General features: G+C 37.4%; 1 protein-coding gene across 12 annotated transcripts; it reads left to right on the top strand.

Annotated features, from left to right (window-relative positions):
* The first annotated feature begins 54 nt into the window (after window positions 1–54).
* On the top strand, window positions 55–22859 carry CRYZL1 (crystallin zeta like 1). 12 transcript variants are annotated; one of them, XM_049834923.1, is made up of 15 exons: window positions 55–126; window positions 1165–1246; window positions 1655–1726; window positions 4489–4566; window positions 5098–5170; window positions 5788–5832; window positions 9920–9988; window positions 12090–12223; window positions 13044–13155; window positions 17082–17105; window positions 18254–18352; window positions 19082–19203; window positions 19676–19781; window positions 21473–21518; window positions 22233–22859. In XM_049834923.1, exons 3-15 carry the CDS (start codon window positions 1661–1663, stop codon window positions 22330–22332), a joined length of 1074 nt encoding a protein of 357 aa, XP_049690880.1. In that variant the 5' UTR covers window positions 55–126; window positions 1165–1246; window positions 1655–1660; the 3' UTR covers window positions 22333–22859. The 12 variants fall into 12 exon arrangements, with proteins under 12 accessions (XP_049690880.1, XP_049690887.1, XP_049690889.1 ...); XM_049834930.1 differs by lacking the exon at window positions 55–126 and adding an exon at window positions 413–504 and having other exon boundaries at window positions 17085–17105; XM_049834932.1 differs by lacking the exon at window positions 55–126 and adding an exon at window positions 413–504 and having other exon boundaries at window positions 19676–19784; window positions 21472–21518.
* The last annotated feature ends 245 nt before the right edge of the window (window positions 22860–23104 follow it).

Raw genomic sequence — 23104 nt, 5'->3', positions numbered from 1 at the left:
TCCGCCGGGCCCGCTCTCTCTGGGCGGGGAGGGAGCGGAGCCGGGGGGAGGGGGCGGCCGGGCTCCCTCCTCACCGCCAGCGGGACGCGCCTGTGGAGGCGGGCGGCACCTTTATTTTGCATAAGGGTAATTCAAGGCAGCGTCTCTTCCTTCCCTCACCCCCCCTCCCCCGCCACCGACGGTGTCCCGGCCGCCAGCCCCGCTCTCGGGAGGTCACACAGGGCAGCCGCCGGGCGCTGTGCCGCGCAGGCTGCTGGGCCGCGTAGTCCCCTACGCGGCCCGGGGGCGGGGTGGAAGGAGGTGCCTACTCCCGCCTGCTTCTTTTGTAGCGAGCGACAGCCGCCCTAGCCAATCCTGCCCCTCTTTTATGCCGAGTGGCGGCCGCCGTGGCCAATCGCGAGCTCACGTGGGGCCTCTCTGGACGCGGGGGCTGCGAGCTGGGCGTGGGGGCGGTGCCTGCGCTCGCCGGAGGGTGCCGAGGTGGGAGCGCCGGCGGAAGTAACGGTTTGTCATGGCAACCGCCGGTCTCGGGGTGGCGGTGCTTCCCAGGGGCTGCCGGTGCGTCGTCTCGGCTCCCGGGGAACTCTTCCCGCTGGGGGAGGGGGGGGGGGGAGGGTGCCTCGGGGGGGGTTGGGGCCCCTCAGTTTGGCCTCGTCTCTGCGCGGGTTTCCTCGGCGGGCGCTGAGGAGCGGCTGCGGCGCCGCGGGTGTCGCGGTGCGGTGGCAGAGGCGGGCGCTGGTGAGGCACTGGTCTCTCCCGCCGAGCCGCTCTGCGGTGTGGGAAAGCACCGGAATAATAGCGGCGGCGCGGCCGGTGGCACTGACGGAAGCGGGCGCAGCCTGGCAGCTGCCCTCGGGCAGGGTGTGAGCGCTGGGGCCGCAGCGTGCCGAGAGCCAGGCGAAGCGGGCCGGCACCGCCGAGCTCGGGGCTCCCTGCGGGGCCGGTCGGGGTTGCGCCGGGCTCCGGCTGCGGTGCTGCTCCGCCTTTCTGAAAGGCGAGGTGCCTCGGGGCGGTCCCTTCAACCTCGGGCGTCCCTGAGGAGTAAGTGCTGGCCGCTAGAAGCAATATAATGGCCGTATGGTTTTTCTGCCTGTCTCCTCTGTGCATTTCTTTTTCCTGTAACTTGAAGAGACTACTTTTTAATTTTTTTTTTCTCTCCAAAAGGCTCTGGTTTGTTGAAGACCACACATGCCAAGTTGGGAGAGGAGACCGACAACCTGAGCTGTGATTTTTAGTTAAGTCATATGTAAGGTTCCTTGTATTCCTGTACTGGTTTTATTGCCCCGTGCACTGCATTTGTCTCAACTAGTCAAAGTGTGTGCCTTCCAGCCTGGGTGGCAAACAACCCATCTACAGCATTGGACCACCAATCAGTAAATCCTGTGTATCATTCGTTGCCTTTTGCTGTACGTACTTGGTCCCTAGGATTTGCTATATTATGGTCAACCATATTGATGTAACCAGTTGCAGGTAATACCATATCTTGCCTTATCTGTTGATCTGTTTTGGAACTTGTGTATTGGAAGGAGTCATAGGTCCTGTGTTGCTTGCAAGCAATGACTGTTCTGCTAATAAAGTAATGTAAAGTTTTAGTTACTTGTTTGTGCTATAGATATTGCATGTATTACAGCTTTGTTGCTGTGTCTTTTTTCAGATCACTATGAAGGCCCTGTATTGTCAGCAGAATTCACCTGGAGAGGAAATGACATTTGTCTTCCAGGAAAGAGTGAGTTCCAATCATAATAGCACTATTAATCATTCGGTGAAAGAAGAGAGTGTGGCTGAATGCCACAAGGGAATTGAAATACCTAACTCTTCTGTAGGCTTAAAAAAGAACTGGTGTAATCCTTGCGCATACAAGGCAGGTAAATGAAAGTAGGGGAGGTGTATTTTACCATCATCATGCAGCACTTGGCAAGTCCAGTGCTAGATTTCTCTGTGCAGTTTTGGTGTCCATATTTTAAAAATAAGTTTTGTAGGCGTACCAAATGAACCCTGGCTTGATCTGGATTCACATCTCCTGGTTGGATTTTCTGGTCACTGAAAAAGTAGAAATATAACTTGAGAAATTTATCGTGTTTGGAGTGTTCCTACTCTTATGTTTTTTTCCTTCTGCGAGTTCTTTGCTCTTAGTGAGGATTGAGATCACAGTGCAGCCTTTGATAAGTCTTCTTTGTCTAGCTACCTGTTTTCCTACAACTTAAAGGAACAACAAGGCAGTTGATGCAGTATGGGTGTCTGAACAGTAGAAAAATGCTTACGTGGTTCTGAGGATGTGAATCTGTGTTCTTAAATCTCCTATAGGTACAAAATAAATTATTATAGGTAGCTGTGTACACGTGTGTAACATAGGTACCTAATTATACCTGTGAGCATATGTCAAAACAAAACAGTGTAGTACTGGCGAGAATCTTGCTTGGGCAGCAGTGAGTCTCAGTGGTTAAGCACATCTAACGAACCGCTTGAAGAGAAGGATGCAATGAGATGGGTGGTTTTGATACAGCCAAGGTGCGTATTCATGGGGCAGTCTTAGATCTACTTAAACTGATTGTGAAATTGTGCTTTTGCTGGAAAGGTTTGTTCACCTTTCAGCAGCACATTTTTGTTCTCTTCCTTATAATGGTTTTAGGAATCATGCAGATGTAAGGTGAGATGGATCACCTTACTTATCCAGGTAAATACTAGTAATTTGTTACAAGTTAGTTCACATCATTGTGATGGCTCCATGATTGCTAGCTCCAACACAAAGGAAAGGATGGGAATATGTAGATGCTGGCAACAGCTGAGCCAGACAGCTCTGGTACTGTCTTAGGTAAGCTAAAGCAGATCTTGAAACCGCACTCGTGTGTAGGATTTGTCTGCTTATTTGCCGATTTAAATCTCTTCAGACAGGAACTGATTCTGCAGGTGTCTGTGTAATGACCAGCACTATGGAATCCTCACCTTAAAAAGGAATAAATATTGAAAAAAGTGAGGAAATGGAAAGCTAGGTGGCTGAGGAGACCTTAATATAACAGAAGGTAGATAACGAAAAGCTAGTAGCTTGGATGAAGAATTCGCATAGCAAACCTTCCTTAGGTTTAGCTTGGTCAAGTCATAATAATGACATATTTAAATTATGAAGGCAGGAACCAGTTAACAGCAAAAACATTTCATCATGTCTTTTTGTTCTTAAGACTTGTATTCTTTTATAAAGAAAAGCAAATTTATTACATGCATTGTAGCAGTACTTAGGTTCACTGAGCTATGCATACCAAAAGGATAGTTCCAAAAGACAATATAATCTTAAATTTACATAAATTACATAAGACTTTTCGAATCTAACTTTTTTTTTTTTTTAAACCAGAGATGTGGTATTTGTATGTGTTATGGTGGTATATGTATGTGGTACATGTTCAACTGTTTTGTGGAACAAACAGTGAGAACCCACTTCTGTTTGTTTGAGGAACAGGAGGTCAGTCTGACTGGCAAAATGCCTTGCAATTTTAAAGTAACAGCATGTGTTTAACTCAGCTGGGGTGAGAAAAAGTTCAGCTCAGTATTCCTTGGACAGAGGTTACTGTTCATGTTGCTAAGCCTAGGAGAAAAGCAACAGCTGTTTCTTGGGAGGAGTTTAAAAAAAAAAATCAAAGAAAGCTTAAACACTTAAGAATATACCTTAACTTCAGAAGTAGAAACAAAGCGTTCTCCTGACTTTCTGGTTAGTGTTTCACTTTCAGTTGCAACAGACATCAACACTGCAGACTACAGTATAACATGGAAATACGTAATTTTGCCTCCAGTACCTGGGGTAGCTATTCAACAGCTGTGTGGAGTCAGCAGTCCAGAACTCGACTTGGCCGATTAAATACTTTAAAGTAGCAGTACTCAACTACTTAAAATCATTTCAGATATCAATCCCAAAACCGAAAGCTGAAATAGTAAGGGGAGGCTTCATTAGTACAACGCTTTTGTATGTGAGGTAGCTGTTATTTGTCAGACTTAATACCATTTCTTAACACTGCTTTTTTTGACATCGTCTGGACTACTTGGACATCTACCTCAGTAAGTTTGTCAGTACAGTATGTCAGACATTCATGTCAAAATTCTCTTAAAATTCTCTATCAATCTTGCAATATAGTTTTAATATTAAAGATCTGCTTCCTTCTATTTATTAGACAGACCGCAGGGGGGTAATTACGTACTAAAATTGTTTCAGATAAGTGTGTGATATTTTACTTGCAGGAAAAAAACGAGAAAAATGTTAGTGTCTGTTGAAGTTTAGTAAGGTGTAGTGGTCAGTTTGTAATAGTAATACACACGTACTCAAAATGGTGTTGTAAATTCATTGTGCTATCAGTTCCCTTTTCACTGAAAAAAATTCTTTTGTTGTGACTACAAAACAAACTAAAACAAAGACTGTGGAAAAGTCCTTTCAAGAGCTTGAAAGGATCCTACTAGCACATTCATGTTGTATTGTATAATGTAACGTCTGTAAATCTGTCCTAGGAAAACCTTCCTCCTACAAGAGACAACGATGTGAAAGTACAAGTTAGAGCCTGTGCACTGAGCTGGATAGATACAAAGGTATTTGCTTATTTTTTTAATAAAAGCCAGAGGTGTTTACAGTTTCCATTGAAGATCTAAGCTAGGGCCTTAGCCAGTAATTGGCACAATTCCATTTATGCCATCTGAGGATATGGCTTTACTGCTGAGAAAGAGGGCACAGGATTGATGTGGTATTCTTACATATCTCTTGAAATAAAAAGTGCCTGTAATTTGGTTCCTAACTTATGGAGAAAGATCAGTTGTCATTTGTGAGTCCTCTTACAGTAAATCCCTTTTATCATCCTCTGCATACTGACTTTGAGTCACAGTTTGGCTTGCCTGTTAATAACTCTCTCTTTTTTTTTTTTTTTAATATGCTTCTAAATTTACATACAGAAAATCAGTGCAAAGTTTTAATATTAAATGAGGAATGTGTGTAGTTTTTTCCCCCAAATAACATTTTGGCAATGGCCCAACTTTCTTACTGTGAATATCAAACATTGTAAGATGATAATAAATATGCAAATTTTGAGCCTTAGTAAGAATGTTGTAACCTTTATTTTCATTTAGCTTCTGTCAGAAATTAAACTAGAGAAGGAGCTTCTACCTGTTGGTCGAGAAATTTCTGGAGTTGTATTGGAAGGTAAGTTAGTATAATTGTCTTGTGAGGGTATGGAGCAAGAATTAAGGTCTGGTAATCCAGAACAAATAAATACTGTTTGTATGGTACACCTTTAATAGTAGGAACTATTTGCTTTCTTAATGAGGCTTTTCTTAAGTCAGTAATGATACTGAAATGAAAGTAAAAAAAGGAACTGAACTGCAATTCCTGCATATCTGTTCAGAGTTTAAAAAAATAAAATTGCATGGCAGCTTGCTAAATAAAATACTGAGATCTTAAGATATTACTTGCACATATTTGTTGGAATAGTGAAGACAAAATAATGTTCGGGAATTTCGGCAGTGTTTCACTGACACATCCACCTTTGATGTGTAGTTTAAAGCCTGGATCTTTCAAACACACATACATGTGTGTACTTGCATGTAACTGTTTGTGGATGGGGTGCCCAAGTTTAGTGAATTAAACATTTGGTTTTGGTATGTGCATATTTAACAGAAAAAAAAATATTTTTCACTGGCAGGGTATATTTTTAGTTTTATGAGCTAGTGATAAACAGTGCTTTCAAATGGATGTTCAATTTCAGCTATAAACATTTATCTTCATACCTTCTTTCATCCTTTTCATATATTCTTCATGAGTTGGAAGAAAGGTGACCTTTTTTCAGCCAGATGATGAAGTGGTGGGTAAGTTAATGCTTGCTTGCCTTATCAACTAACACAATTAGTAATTTTTTTTCAATGAATGGCTGAGGTTATAATCACTGCTAAAGCTACAATTAGACATATTTTTCAATTATTCAACTAGTGTCACATGAATACACTCTTAGAATAGAATTCTCATTTATAAAAATGTTCTCTTATGGAAGTTTTTTGGTTATGAGAATTGAAGTTCAGGTCCCCAGCTAATGTAATCTGTCATAATCCTACTGCATTCACCAAATCTTTAAGAATATACACCTGGGTCCAGTTAGCCATGTGGGAGTGAGTGTTCTAAAGGCAACCATCTGAATACACACATAATTATTTGTATTCACAACACCATCTTGATGTAATTAATACATATCTTTAGATTTCTGTGGATGACACAAAGTCTAGGCTTATATTTCCTGCCTTCTTGAGGATGTTACAAAAATGTGCTTTAAACTGCTAGTGATGAATCTCCTCTTCAAGCATACTGAAGACTGTTCAGTTTCTTCGAAGCCACGTCAATTCCTGTTTGAGTAAAGAAATTAAGAGTGGTCCTAACTTAAACATGCAAGTAGGTTCACCAGTTCTACTGGATTTTCTGAGTTGCCAGAAGCAATGCACGTACTCAGGTGTTTTGCTAAATACAAGGCCACATTTAAAAAGAAACACTGATTCAAGCTGCTCATTTTCTAGAATCTTCATTTTTACTGCACGTTGGAGTTCTTGAAAGTGGACTTGTTCCCCCCCCTAATTTAACCACAGGAAGTCCATGCTTTATGATCCTGTTATATTACTGTCAGAGAAGCCCATCAGAAAGGCAAGTGGTAATCACTGTACTTTTTTTGTTTGTTGTTTAAAACAGACTTCCAGTCAAAAATCACACAATGTGTTCAGGGCTTTTCTTTTCCTGCTAAAACTGTGGCAGACCTTTCATACCATTATCTTAAATCTCATGGAATAAAATGTGTGATTATAACTATTTATTCACCACAGAAGATGTAATCCTTTCAGTTGGGAATAAATATTCCATTTTATGGGGTACAGAAGTGGCTTTGCTTTGTTCAATAAAGTAGAACAGTTATGGCCAGGTATTTTCTGGTCTTGCATATGAATTAACTTTGAACTATGAATAGTATCATTTTTGTGAACAGTATTTGATTAAATATCTTACTGACATATGCTGCATCTGCTGAATATTTTAAGACAGTATTTGTGTTTCAATCACCTTCTGTTGTAGCTGAAGGAATACAGTTTCAGTAAGTAGTTGGGGCGGGGGGGAACCTCTGACAATATGTCAATGGACCTGAGAGGTCTAAGTGATGTTCCAAGTGGCTGTGGGAGGGTTGGGTGTTTTTGTGAATTAGGACTTCATTCCATTTTTGTTAATTCAAATGTAGAATTAGTAGTTTGAATCAACTGAGCTACTTCAGAGTAAATCTGACATTAAGGGAATGGAATCTCTACTTGGGTCATGAAAGAAGCAGATTCATTTTATCTGAGACTTCTATGGTCTGTGGTTTTTATTCTTCAATACTGATGTTTGCAAATGCAGGTACAGAAAAGTCAGAATTACATGTATGGAAATGGGAAAATGAAGAAAACAGCATTAAATATTTTTAGCCCTAAAAGAAAGAAAACTCACTTCTTTAAATACTGAAATCTCATAGCATTCCCTTTCAAACAGCTGTTGAACCTTATGCATCCAATATAGATGCTGTAAAGACAAAAGATAGGAGTGAAATATTTCTTTTATGGTAAATCTTTCCTAAGAAGCACACTTCCCAGTTACATTGCTGTAAATGTATACCTAGTTAATGAATGATCAGATTGGAAAGAAAATGAGCTGTTGCCAAATGCTTTGGTTACCTTTGTGTTTAATAATGTCAAACTGTCCCAAAATATACAATTGTCATAAAAATATTTCTACTTGAATTTTACAAAAAAGCCTGTCCTTCTATCAAAGAGTATAGTCCTAGTACATACTCCTTATTGAGTTTAAGAGTAATAATATGGTAAGACAGCCCTTATTAATGATTCTACTCTTTTTTGTGTAGGAATAGTACTGTGCTCACTGGAAGTACTTGGTGTGTTAAATAATTAATCTATTCCTAAAATCATACCAGAATTGTTTTTTTGCTTTTAAAGTTTTTCTGATCCTTCTTTTATCTTCCAGAGGAGACTTCTTTGTCTATATAATGTATTATCTTATACATAATTGTTTGTTTGGTTAAGAAAAATACAGTAGTAAAACCTCAGACCAGCCAAAAATCTTTTGTTTTGAGGCACATTCTTGACTTTATTTCAAAGTTACAGTCAGTTTTATTTGTTGCTCTCAGAATCTTTTAGCAATCAACTATGCCAAGTTTCTCATTAAAATAAGTGCAGGGAAAAATATTCTGACAGTTAAATTGGCCTCAAATACTTGGCAACATGAACCTAAATATAAATGTAACTGTTTAGATTTACTGGTGGTTAGCCACTTTGCGTGTCAGTTCTTCCATATGTCCTGTTACTGAATGAATACATAAATAATCAATGCACAAAAGCCCTATGCTATGTGGAGTATTTCTGACAAGTAAGGTGAAAAATCTAATTTTGTATTTGTATCAAATGCTTGATGTGTATAGCATATGTAAAATAAAGGTCTATACTTCATGTTGGAGCTTCTGTAAGCATTGTGAGGTATACTAAGGGGCACGGTTCTTTAAGATGCCTGATGCCTTTCCCTTAGCATAAGGGTCATGTTTTTGTGAATGGTTTTAGAGAACCTGAAATCAATATGAGTTGACAGCAATTTATAATAACTCCTTGGAGACTGTCTTGAGAGTCAGCAGATAATGTGACTTGTTCCTGAACTTTTGTGTCTGTCAAGAAAAGGAATGTCTTCATGTATTATTCATTCTGTGTTTTGCTTTACCTATAGTAAGATGCTAGAATGCAAACTGGTTTAGGTGCTAAGGCTATTTTAGTTTCTATAAGGAAATTTTTCTTAACACTTGAAATATGATATTGTATTAATCATCAAAATCTGAATGATGCTTTAGGATAGAAGAGATACTTCTTAGGGACATTCTTTCATACATGTTTATATTTTGTATGCTAAATTAAAGGATTAGAGGATGACTTAAGTTACAAAAGTAAGACAGAAGTGATAGTGATGTTGTAAGAAAGTGTGTTCTGTTCTGAGATTCTTGCATTATTTCCTAATTGCACAATAGTTGCTGTAGATAGCCACTTTAGACTTTGTATTTTTCTATAGATAAACCGTTGAGAGATTTAGCCAAATTTGCTAAGGATTTTAAGCCAAAGCCCTTGCGTTGGTCTAAATGGAGTATAAGATTTGGATGAGAGAGAGGAAAAAGATACTGTTTTACTGAGGATAGAGGGTACATATAGTCAGAAGACTGATTGGCTGCCAGAACCTACTGTTCATGAATCTCCTTCTTTGCCCAGTGGAGGAAAAAAGCACTGTTATGACCAGGACGGTTTTCTTTTTTCTTCTGCCTGTTCTGTGTTTGCTTTCTCTGTCTTCCATGGATGTTATTTTTTCCTTCAGTTCCTCTTCTCTCTTCCAACTTTTTAAAACTTGCATTCATGCATTCTTGCTTGTTCTGCTTCTTTCTGTCCCTTTTTTGCTGCCTTTGCTAACACATGTTATTAGGATGGAAGAGTAGAAGTATCTGTAGTGTGGCTTGGTCTGTGCCCATCTGCAATATGAGAGTTTGATTTTCTTGTTAGCCGTGGCTCAGAGTAGAAACAGGAGCGCTCAGTGTGAGAGCAGTGTGAAGTGAGTTCAGACATGACCTGACAAAAATTAAACATACCAGTAGCAAAAAGCACTCAGTAGTGTCCCCAGTCTTTCTCTCCCCAACCCCAAAATGCTCTTTGGAGCACCTTTGGAACCCTCTTGTGCACTGTGCCCATAGATATTACAGGTTGTTACCTTGCCAAGTTTTCTTAACCTGTCATAAACCTGACAAGAGGGCAACTGACCAAGTGGGACTAGTAATTTCAATAGGAGCTTGCTTTGGTTATAGTGTATGCTTGTTTGAAATTAAAGGTCTATATTAAATTTTTTTTTCAGGAATTTTGCCCCTGGATTCCGAAGAGTCTGGTCTTTGTGAAGTTATTCTGGTTCATGAGCATTATTTGGGTATGTAGTTCATATATTTTACTAATACTTACATTTACTCTATCTTTAGACTTCAGTTTAGCTTTTCTAATAGGGAGCTAATTAACTTGGACCTCTGGGCAAACTTATTCTGTACAGCAACATTCAGACATTCTGTCTACTCCACCTGTTCATAGAACCTTTGAATACTATGTACTCTCAAGGGCTTTATCTTTGCTGTTATCATTCAATGGGTTAATGTTTTGCCTAAACCACATAAACTGACTCTCTTTTTTTTTTTCCTTAACCCCACCCCCCATTCTAACTTCCCTTTTTGTTGCTTCATTGTCTTTCTACTTTTTCCTCACCTCATCTGTCACAAAATTAAATGAGGGGAAATTTGCTTTTTTCCTCACTTTGACTCAATTTAGGAAAATCACTTGTGACTGGACTAACAGATGGGATAAAATTAGCAGAATAGAAGCTGGAGAAAAGAATTTTCAGGGAATGAGGATCAGGGAAAACCTAGTATTGAAACATTCTTTTCAATTATTGTGAGTTTCTAGTTTCCCCCTTTCTGGGTATAGAGTGCTTTAATGTGTAGAATACTAAATTTGGAAATCTCTGTGCTTCTGCCAACAGTTTGTTGTGTTACTTTGAGCAAGCTACTCTTTTGCTCAAATTAGTTTGTATTGTGTTTCTGTGACTGTCCATGAATTCAACCTGTGTAGTTATGAGGTGACTGCTTTAAATTTGTTTGTACCAAAACCAAATCCCTACTTTTATTGTGTAAACATCCTCTCTGTGGTTTTTTTAATATATATATGAGAGGCAAACAAGTATTATTTATGTTGACTTGTTTGAAGATGAAATCTTTCTGACTAGCTATGACAGTTTTTGCAAAATAGGTCATGGAATCATGGAGATGAAAAACTAAGCTTTATTCTTTCTAACACTTAAAAGTACAAATCAAGCAAAATGAAATATAGATGTCTATGCTGCCTTATCACTATTTACAGTAACTATAGGCAGAAAATATTTCTGACTTTATTACCTTCAGTAGCTTACTTTGTGCTTAGTAGTATGAACTAGCACACAAAGTGATGATGCTGGTAATGATCACTAGAATTCTTTTCCAGCACACTGATAAATAATCCCAGGTGATTGCATTGCTTATGTTGTTTTATAGGTTCCCCAATTCAGGCTAAACTGTCAATCCTTATGCTTAAAGGGACAGACCAAACTTTTCCAGTCTTACCTTTCTAGTGTGCCTCAAGAGGATTGTGCTTACTTAGTTCAGTTCTATGCTAGACTCTCAGCTGGGCAATGATGATTTTCTAGCTTAGTATCAAGGTCTCTGCTAAATCATGTAAATTGCTTACAGTAAAAATGGTGTTTGAACTTGTGAATTCTAGTTAACAGAGTACTTCATTAACGTTATCTCCCCAGGCTTTTAAGTGTGGATAGAATAGGAAAACTGTTAAGTGTCTTGTAGGTAGAGACAACAGAAAACAGAGGTGACAAATAATGTTATCCAGTGGGATGGGGGGGAGTGAGTGAGCGGCTGCGTGGTGCTTAGTTGCTGGCTGGGGTTAAACCACGACAGACCTTTATCTCTCTTAAAGTGTGTTATAACCTCCAGAAGCTGTTTATACCAATGGATTATGAAGTAGAAGATTCTAACCCATAGAGAAAGAGAATTAGGAACTCATGAGTTGGAACTCGCATTGTATGTTCTCTGTGTCAGAATTATTTTTGTGAAGAGACCTCTTCAGATAATTTCTGTCAGGAGGTTATGGTAGGAAGTGTGTCTTTTTTTCTTTTTTCCTGTTTAAATACTGTATTTGTATTAGAACTTGCTCAAAAGAGTGCTGCAGAAGCAAACTGATTATTCTTCGAATGGCAATTGCCTTTTCCAGTTTGACTCTATGTAGCTGACCTAATGCTGCCATGAGTCACAAACATTGCAGTATTGCCTTTGTGAAATAGATCATAATTACACCTGTAGATGATATGACTTCTATAATTTTCTTTCATGTTTTAGAAATCGATGAAGTCTAAAAAATCATTCTGAGTGAAATGTCAGGGACTTGCTGGTTTTTTCCCATCTGTTTTGTTTGTTTGTTTTTTTCCCCAAACTTAGTTCGTAAACCAGAAAAAGTTTGTTGGGTTGAAGCGGCTGGGACTGTTCGTGATGGTGTCCGAGCATATACAGCTTTACACTACCTTTCCCAAGTCTCTCCTGGAAAAACTGTCCTTGTAATGGATGGAGCAAGTGTAGGTAACAACTGTGCAATAATAACAATTTCAGAACAGAATGTTGACCTCTGCCATAAATAACTGTCTTATCATCAGAACAATTGGATTTCTTACAACATACTAAACTTACAAGCCTTGTATTATACTCCTGGCAGCACCCTTAACTTAATGCATTAATAAGAAAGGCCCTCCCACATAAGATACTGAGCCAAGAATACAGTCCTTTACATGTTGTATGGATAGCGAAGAGAGGTAGTTCTTTTCTGGTGATTTACATTGACATAGTTTTACCCTAAGCCCTCAGGTATAACTGGAGGAAAGTGCCTTAATTTTTTATTCTTTTCCCACCACTGCTTTTTAACTTCTCTTAGATATAAATAATTTCATTTGCATTACTTCAGTCTTTATTGCTAATGAAGATGTGGAGCTTGCCTCAGCCAAGATTCATTAATGTAAATGTGGCTGGGGCTTTTTCCTTGGGAGCACTTCTTCCTTCAACAAGCAAGCAAGCCCAAAGCTACATGTTAAAATTGCAGTTATGGCACTTGCGTTATTTAAAGTAGAATGTGAGCTGTTTTGTTGAAGAGGAGAGCTAGTTAATTACTGAAAGTTTGTTCAGAGCTTCCCAGTCAATGAAAAGACTTTTTTGGCCTCACTTAGAACAGAAGCAGATCTATGAAATATTAAAATTCTTGGTTCAGATGTGTTTTACTGAAGGAGTAAGTTCATTTCTGGATACTCTCCTGACTTCTCCTGAATGTCCTTTGCAGTATAATCTTTCTTAAACGGCATCAAATTGTTGCTGTAAAAAAATTGATCTACCTTTTTTCTTCTGCAGCCATTTGGTACAATAGCTATTCAGTTAGCACAACATAGGGGAGCTAAAGTAATCTCTACTGCATACAGTCTTGAAGATAAGCAGTACCTGGAGAGACTTAGACCTCCTGTGGGTAAGTTATATTCTTCAGTGCTAAAGTTTACGCTAAAAAATGTCTCAAAATATTTTTTTTCTTTTTATTCTAGAGACTTATTTCAGTAGCTGAAAACTGAAATACAAATTTATAAATAGTGTAATTAAATAGTTTTAAAATTTATTCTGTACTCCATAGGTATTTAATTTCTGGTTTAGGTGTATTTAATGGCATTTTTATTCTTCATTTAAATTGTAATGACTGTATCTCAGTATTTTCCATCTCACAGAATAGTGCTTGAGTGCTGGCTTTTGGCCTAACTACTCAAGAAGTCTTTTCATTTTATAAAATTGTTGCTTGTGAAAAAGAAGAAAGCATTACTAAATCACCAGTATCACAGTATGTAATCTAGGTACCTGAGCCAGAATTCAGATGTAATCATATACTTGAGATACAGTATTCATCAGACTCGAATTACTTCTAATAGTATTTTATCAAGCTGTGTGGCAGCTCAGTTTCAAGTACTGTCATAGCTGCAGCTGGATGTTCAAAGGCTCCGCATTTTCCTATTTTCTAAATGAGCTTTGCATTAGACATAATAGTTGCATTCATCTATTACTTCTTCCATTTCTTCCCTTCGATACTGAAGTTTTCTGGGTTTTTTCCCTCAAAGTAACAGTGCTATTTGGACCATGGGAAAATACTCAACATAGAAGCTACCAGCATCTTTCCTGATCAAACTTTTTTCTTACTTTGATGCTGCAGAGTGGAGAAAAGTAGAATATGTCTTTATTCAGACAGTTTTAAAATAAAGGATGGCATTGCAAAGTCCAGTTTGATTGCAGTCCATGAACTTTGCTGTTCAGTGAACACAAGGTTAAAACTAGTGTATGGTATTTCCTCCTCAAAATGCAAAGACTGCAACAGTATAATCACCAAGTTTATTTTTCAGTGTATGATTTTTGTTGTCATTCCAAGAAGTATACGTAAGAGTAGCTGTGTCCCTTATAAGAAGGCTGTTGTGGGGGAAAGCATTGCGTAGTCAGTTATCACGTCTACATATATTACAGTTGTATCAATCAAAATATATATATGGGCTAAGTTGAGATCTGATTAAAAAGATTATGTCAAGGTTAACTGTCCCTGACTCTGACTCCTTTCTACTTTGTTGTTTTGCATAGTAATATTGTTAGCAATCTTGGCTTTCCAAATGGAGAATTAGAGCAATTTTCAAATCTCCTCTCTTGCTCTTAGTGACTCACTGAAACCAGGCATTGCTGATATGCAGGTGCACATAGTATTGTCCTTGTGTTCTCCCTGCTGGCTCAAGAACAGTAAGCTAGCAGAGGGACGAAATAAGCCAGAGAGTTGCTCTTCAGACACAGAGAGAACAGAGTTCTTGTCAATTTTAATTCCTTTCTGGCTCCCAAGAACAGAACTGGCAGTGGAAGCACAGAGACAACACATTGTGCATGTGCATTCTGGGGCTGCACGTTCACACACATCTGCAGCGTTGGGGAGTGATTCACTTCCAGCCTACCAAGTGAGTATTTAGCTCTTCCAGTAGTGGCTTTGGAGTGCTGATAATGCAGCAGGAAGTGGAGTGCTGTGCAGAGGTTATTACACAAGAGCAGGGAGACAGACATTTTTGCTGTCTGACCTTAACAATCTTAAACAGGGAACTGCAAGGTTTTGTGTTGGGAATGTAATCATTTCTTCTAAGACCTGGCAGACTTATTTCTGTAGATTTTTATATTGCCTCTGTTTTTTTGCAACTTTACAAAAAAGCTATTTTCTCCTTTTCTTATTTCAGAAGTCTTTTTTACTGTAATAGTAGACATTACAGATATCAGAACATATAGCATTTTTGTGAATGCTGCTGATATGTAGAGGTTTGATATACCCGCTGTTACAGGGTGAAAGAGTAAATACAAAAGACCTTAAACCTCGCTTTGTAATATTTTATGGGTATATTTTGCTAATGATATGAAAACTTTATTAGCTAAGAAAGGACTTTGCAATTAATTTGATTATCATAGTCCTGTCATCTCATATTCATATGACTTCAGGTTGCTTGGTGTATTTACTTTTTGCTGGCATTTTTAAGTTATATGAATGTTAATATAAAATAAGTGCTCTAAGTAACCCAAGCATAGCTAGCTATATCTATGCTGGCTCCTAATCTCTGTTGGTGGAGGCTTCTTCAGTTTTGTGCTTGTTAAGTGTTTTCTTTGTTTAGTTTTTAGCAAGAGTCTATCAGTTGCCAATGAAGAGCAGTTTGTGTTATTAGTGTATAGCATAACTAGCTGCTTCATAAAATGGCTGAAATAACCATCTTTTGTAGTGAAAAGGCCATTGCTTATATTGCTCATGTATGTGCTTGTTTTATAGCAATAGGAGTTTCGTTTAGCAGTTTGGCAAATATTTGTGGAACATAAACATTAGGGGAAAAAATTTAATGCATCTGTACCTCAAATAAAGAGATATAACCTGGGTACAGCATTAAGAAGAGAAACAGTTTGAGTGTAAAAGCAAAAAGCCACTGGTTTTGTGATTTGGGGTTTTTTGTTTTGTTTTTAACAAATATGATTCCAGTGCCTGAAGTAGAAGTTCCTGTTAATGTTTAAGGATTCATATTTAGACCAACAGGATGGGGTCTTTGCATGTCTCCAGTAATCTCTGGAGTAAATATAATAATAGTTTGAAGGAGGGGATTATAATAAATTTTGAAATAATAATGCCCATATGTCAGACTAGAGACACAATATTACATAAATAATGTGATGAGTTTCTGTTGGAGAACAGAAGAATAACATACATATACACACATATATATTTCTTCTGTTCCCTAGGTTACCCCCTTCTTTTTTTTTTTTTTTTTTTTTGTTTGGTTTGGTTTGTTGCTTGGTTTTTGGTTTGTTGGTTGGTTAGTTTGCAGTTGGTTGTTTTTTGGTGTTTTTTTTTAACTTTAAAACCAATGTTGAGCTTTCAGGGGATACGTTTCTGGTAAGAACTCATCAGTGATTTAATGGCTCTCTTGAACATGTTCAATAAACCAAGTTGCAGATCTTTTGTGTGACAGTTTTTAAAGTCTGTAGCTGAACTTACTGGGTGAGACTAAACTCTGGTAGCAAGTTGTGGAAATATTGATATTTCTCCTTCTCAACAACAGTTAAAGAAGAGAGAAACGGAAGCCTTTTTGCCAGTCAGAATAATGTTACTTTAGAAGTTGTGCAAGTCACAGAAGAAGAAACTGAACTAATTTACAAATGTTTTGTGCGAATTTTTGTATAAATGACAAAGGATTATAGAAAATTATATTATAATTTGTTGCACAGCCTTTTCCACAGTGGAGAGAAATTGTTACAACATTTTGCTAGGAAGAAAATTGAATAGGATTTTGATGAGTACTTCTTGAAGTATTGTATTGAGTTAAGTAACAAAACTGGAAATTTTTGCTAAACAAATCAGAAAATAGTCAAACTGATTAAACGGTTGCTTTTCTTTTTGATAGTCAGCCTTTGGATCTATTAAATCAGAATTATTCTCAAAAAGTGAAACTATTTGCAGAAACTTTATACCATGTCAAATTGCCATGTTAAAAAAAAACTTTTAACTTCTTGACTGAAGAAACTAATAAGAAAAGGATATTATGGGGTTTTATTTGCATACAGGAAATGTGACTATCATTATTAAATTAATGTGACATCTTTATTAAATTATGACCATGTGTGTTCTCTTTAGCCAGATAATTTGACTTCAGTGAAAAAATTGAATGATTGACCTAAGAATTTGAATGCATCTTATTATTTGATTGGAAGGGGGAAGGAAAAAAAACAAACCACCAAACCCAAAACCACAACAAAAACCCAAAGCATTAATTGAGTATTTGTTAATACTTTTCTTAATTTTCTTGCAATTTTTCTTCTCCCCTTCCTTCCCACCCCCCCATGATTAAATTCAAGAAGGTATACGGCAGCCTTTAGTGGGTAAGTACCCGTTGAAAATTTGAGTTTAATCCATTATGCTTTGGAAATGTACCTCCAAATTTATTTGACATTATTTCAGTTATCATTTTGCTGAGAAGTCTTTAGCCTGTTTAGTTTCTAAATGTTTGTTCTCATGATTTTGAAACAAAACTAAAAAACTTAGCTGCTACTTCTCTGCCCTAGTTATTCCTGATTCTGTGGTTTATCTTTATAACCATCTATAAATACAGTGTTATAGATATATGAGAACAAAATGTATTAGTGACTTTCAGTTCAGAAATATTTCAAGAGGATATGTAAATGCTTCCATCTAAATATCTATTTAATGACCCAGAGAGCCATTTAGAGGTTAAAAACATCATGCAGAAAGTAATATATTAATAAGTTTGTCCATGCTGTGAGATAACTAATGATGTTACTACGCGTTGTTTTAAAGAAAAGATGGATATAGTAAGATTAAAAGACTTGCTGGAATCATAAGAATAGTCAAGTCAGTGCCTTGTAAGTGACTGAATTTATTGCATTTTTACATGTTTACTTCTGACTTGCACTGGGAGACAGGGCTCCATGCCAGGGAGGATAGGGTTTTTTTCCCCTCTATGATGTGGAAGCAAGAGACGGGGTCCGCAAGGGACTGGCAGGAAGTGGTGGGTTTTATGTAGAATAAGGGAAGAAAGCTATGCTTGGAAAACTCTCCCAAAGCATTACTGCTGTGGTTATTTGATAGATAAAATTTGAAAGTTGGGAGATGTGAAATAAGGTGCCTCCTTATCTTTGGGCCACTCTCTTTTGCTTCAGTAACATGTCTAGTCACTCCAGAACTTGCTGGTTTTGAAGGTGCTTTTAGAAAAGAAGAATAGCAAAGAATGAACTTACTGAAGGTTTTCTAATTCTTATAGTGGCATACTTTATCCTTTTTGGCCTAAACAGACTCGTGAGTTTTACTTCTGCATTAAGCTAATACATATTTTTTGGTGTTGATCTTGCACTGTATGGAAAGTGAAAAAAAACCCTATTGGTGAGTTTTTTTGACTTAGCTGCAAAATTGCTTGCAATACTTTCAGAAACTAAAAACTTTCTGTTCTGCTCTGAATGTAAACTCTACTTTTTTTTTTATTGTAGTTAACCAACTGTAATGCTTTTTTTAGCTCGAGTGATAGATGTGTCAAATGGAAAGATAGATGTGGCAGAAAGCTGCTTGGAAGAAACGGGTGGCCTTGGAGTGGACATTGTTCTAGATGCTGGAGGTATGTAACCGATGAAAATCGGTCTGCAGAGCACCATTAGGGTTTTTTAAATTATTTTATTATTATTTCCAAGTAATATAGGTGGAGGCTGCATCACCTCAAACGATTACATTTAATTGCTTGTTCTCATGCAATTTTATGTATGTATCTTTATTCAATAGAACTCCTTAAGATCTCTTTAAGATCTCCTCATATCACCCTCTAGTGGAAACATCTAATACTGTTAGTCATCTGCTAAATTTGTCTGAAATTTTCCTCTATTTAAAACTGAAAAGAAAAAAATGTGTTTAAAGAGTAGAGCTGTGACATCGTTTATGCTACCGTATTTTAATATAAAAATTATGCCATAATCGCCAGTACTGTCAACCTGTATTCTAAAACAATTGGAATAGTTGAAAACTTGAAAGTTACTATTTTTAGCTAAAATAATTAAAGAACTTCTTAGAGTTCCACTGAAATGTGTTAAAAGAAACATATATTGAATTTCCTACTCTTCTACTTTCTCAGATATTCTCATGTGACTAACAGCCTTATTTAATTGTAGTGCTGTTCCAGACAGCTGTCTTTCATTGTATTCATATGCATATATTGCAACTCATTTGTATCTGAAGACGTAGGATTGTAAACAATCCCAAGATATGTGGTTTTAAGTACAGGAAGAGACGGGCATTTCATTCTGAACAGAATTTTCTTCTGAGCTCAAATGAATTTGTTCTCCCTACCCTCCAGTGAAATTATATAGTGCTGAAGATGAATCAACTTCAAAATCACAGCTGCTGCCTCATAAGCATGATATCATTACTCTTCTTGGTGTTGGGGGTCACTGGATAACAACAGAAAAAAATCTTCAGGTAAAGATACTGTGTCAGTAAGTTAGTTTGTACCACAGTGTATATATGTGGATGTGTCTGTGAGCTTCTGTCATGACCAAACAGTTCCCCACTGTTAAATAATATCAGTTTTCACTAAAGAAAATTTTCACATTCAGAAAATGGGGAGTATACAGCATTAATAAAAAATGTTTTTATTTTCCTTTGGGGCAATTTTGGAGCTGTCTTCTTGGACATGATAGTAAGTTATGTTAATAGCTTGGCTGTACTGACATTTTAAAGGACCTATTTTGTTTGGCTCAGGGTATTAAACAGTTTGACAAGACAGAAAAGTATCATTTAAAGCTGTAAATATTACAAATTTGCTAAGTTTTAAGAATGGGTGAGGGGTGTTTTTTTGTTTGTTTTAACCATCTTTATAAAATAACCATGTAACTTTTATTTTTGTATAGGAACGTATAACTAAATAACACTTTTCTTCGATTTGTTTAAGCTGGATCCTCCAGATAGCCATACCTTGTTTCTTAAAGGAGCCACAGTCTCCTTTCTGAATGATGAGATATGGAACTTGTCCAATCTACAGCAAGGGAAGTATCTCTATATCCTTTTGATGGTCATTTTGAATACTGACTGCTAATATGAGTGGATGGAAATATAACTGAGAAACCAACTAATAGATTTTCTTCTACTCAGTCATGTAACCACAGGCTTAAAGGTCAGCACAGTTAAGAATACAGTGTAACTAAAATATAACAAACACTCAGGTTTTAAACCAGTCCCTGCATTCCTTCTAAATATACCTCTCTATATGCTTCATTAAAAGCAGTGCTGAAATAGAAAACACATATTCTGGAGAAAATGCAGTATTTTGGTTCAAGATTGAACCAATTAATTGAAGATTTGATTCTATAAGTTTTTATATTATACATATGACATTTTGAAAATTTTTTTTTGTTCTTTTGGGCAGTAGGTGCATCATCTGTAAATCTTAATGCAATCGGTTTAACTGTAAAAGTTAAAATATTTTGGCTTCATAACCTTTTCCTTATAGGCAATGTTATGTACTTTAAATTTATTGAGCAAAGATGTGGGTGCAGGAAGAGGAATGCCTCCTTCATTTGCATTACCTACATTTGGTCTTAAGCAGCTGGACTCTGAGCTTTCTACTAGCATAACAGTTTTCAGTGGATCGGTTCCAGTAATGGAAGCTTTGTCTGTTACAGCTTTAAGGACCCTCCCTGTTCTGTACTGCAGTGCAGATTATGAGATCTGCTGAATCACTTTTGCAGTTTAGCAGAATGGCAGAAGCAGGTGAGGATTAAGTCATTATATTTGTGAAACAACTAACTGTACTGCAAGGAAGTCCTCCCCTCCTCCACTAAACTGCAAAGTACATTAGGCAAGGTCAGGCACACTAAGGAAATATTTATGGGATGTGGATTGTCATGAATTGTTTTAGAGTTTGGTATTTTTGTTGAATGCATTTTGAGTAGTTACCCACATAAAAAGTAAGCTGACTAAACAGTAAGATTTCTTATATTGTCTCCTGGGGTATCTTTAATAACCACAGCACATTTTATCACAACAGGCTTTAAAGTTGAAAGGAGGAATCTGTTTTGGTTTTGAGGGTTTTTTTGGATCTGTGTATCTTGTGAAATTCTTGAGCATATGGCATTAATATCATCTGAAGAAATCACAAGGTGATTGCTTTTTAAAACAGCTTGAGCTTCAAATATTAACCAGATTCTCTTAAAATGAAGGAAGGAACATCACTTTTTGAGCTGTATATAAAGACTCATCTGTTGCATTGTCATGAGTGTTAGTCATTAATTCAGAAGATCCCTTACAGATGTGTAGTGGTGCTCCAAGAATTTACAGAGGCTACTATGTTCCCAACTTTATTTTTACCGCAGTTGTCTATATGAATAGTAGGGATAGTTAACTGGTACTGGTAAGTCCGTCATATTCATTCTGCACAAAAAATGCAACTGCCGTTCTGATTGATTAATGTACTAGTACGGGCTGCATTTGTCAGTCTTAACCCTTTTGCTTTATTTTTTGAAATTCTGTTTTCCATATGTCATTTCTGCATACTATTTCAGGAAAGGAGGTTTCTGATTATATATATAAACAAGTGCATAAATCTGATATAGAGATTGGAATTACGGTTAATTTTCATTTTGCCTTCATTCTGCTGGTTTTGTATCAATGCAGGGCTCTTGCCAGCAAATGTGATTACAGAAAGATTTATCTGTAGATATGTTGCTACCTTGACAGTCCTCTTAGATACCCATCTTAGAAGATATAATGGAGAAATTATCAAGTAGCATTTTCAGGTGAGAAATGTGATATTTTTTTAAATTTTTTATTTTTTTTTTTTTTTTTTTTTTAAATTCAGTATTAGAGTAGAAGACTCTTGCCAGCACTTTACTGCATATTTATATTGGGATGCTCAGGAAAAGATGCCTCACATTGTTTACATAGAGCAGTTTATTACAAGCAGAAATAGACCATATAGCAGGCTAAGCACAAGGAAGTTTGGTAAGCCCCATGATTATGCTGTATGTCAAAATTTAACAGAGGCAGCACATTATTTTCTTGGTGGAGGAAGAGCATATGTCTGGCTGCTCTGCATCTGATTGAGAAATGGTGTTGGCTGTAAAAGATGGTAGGTCTGTCATACTCCTCTGAGAAGAGTGACAGCTTCACTAGATATGAAGACTTCCATAATAAGGTGGGAATGGAAGATCCTTTCTCTTAACGCAGGGTAACTGTATTTCTGTTGACCAAAAGCCTCACCACTACCACATTTCCCCCCCCCCTCCTTTTTTTTCCCCTGTAAGAAGGATATCTTTTAATTAACTTCTGTTTCCAGTTTGCTTTAGGGCTCTTCCCTTTTTCTGTGAACCCAAGCAAAGCTGTAAAACTTTTATTTTGTTTAAGGAGTAAAGTTTACATAGTGAAAGTAAAGTCTATAGCAGTAGTTCTGCAATATATCTGTTGATCTGTGCATGCTCACCAGACACTTCTGATATATTGTTCCATTTTAGGCCTCAGCTGGATGAACCAATCCCATTGTATGAAGCCAAAGTTTCTATGGAAATAGTTCAGAAGAATCAAGCAAGAAAAAGACAAGTCATCCAGTTCTGACACACAATTTCCTGATTTCTAAGCCTGTGGAAGATAAAGAAACATAATGTATTTGAGAAGTAAATTAGTGTACACTTTCAAATAATTCTGTAACCACAAGTTGAAGATCTTTTGTACCTCAGCTCAAATGGTCTGTGAAGCTCCTGTGACTTAAGGGTGGGGTTTTTATCCACTTGAACAGAATGTTCCCATCAGCAAATTCTAAAGAGGCAGTCTTGACATACAAATCTTGTCTGCCCTGCCCCAATTACAAATGTCAGTAACATCTACAGGCAACCTCAGTTGCTGTTGTTTTTCAACCGTAAGAAATTAAAGGGAAAAAAAAATCTGGTGTTTTTTATTAGTCCTCCCTTCTCCAGCCCCTACCAATAGTCATCTTAATATTTACCTTTTGCTGTTGACTGCATTGAGACTGAGCACTTTCTGCGGTACATTTAAAGTCTTTAATCCACATTTTAAATTGTTATTTAATAGAAAGACAGGCAAAACCATCAGAACGGGCAAGGATGCCAGAGGGGAAGGATATGGTACTGACAGTAAGAGTTCTCCCCACAGATAATTTTCTTCTTTTTAGCAAACAGGCAGTAAACCTAGTAAATCTAGAGTCGTTAAGCTGATATGATTGTGTCATTCAGATGTTTGAGGCACTTTATGTGTCTCGTTACTGTAATGTTATCTTTGATATCTTTCCAGTAAGACCTTCCTATGCTGTGCACTTTCACTTCCCCTCTTTTAACCTCAGTCCTATGCTTAGCCCTGCTCAAATCTGTTT

The sequence above is a fragment of the Accipiter gentilis genome, chromosome 32 (assembly GCF_929443795.1).
Source record: "Accipiter gentilis chromosome 32, bAccGen1.1, whole genome shotgun sequence".
NCBI classification, from domain to species: domain Eukaryota; kingdom Metazoa; phylum Chordata; class Aves; order Accipitriformes; family Accipitridae; genus Astur; species Astur gentilis.
This window is presented reverse-complemented; position numbering and strand designations above follow the sequence as displayed.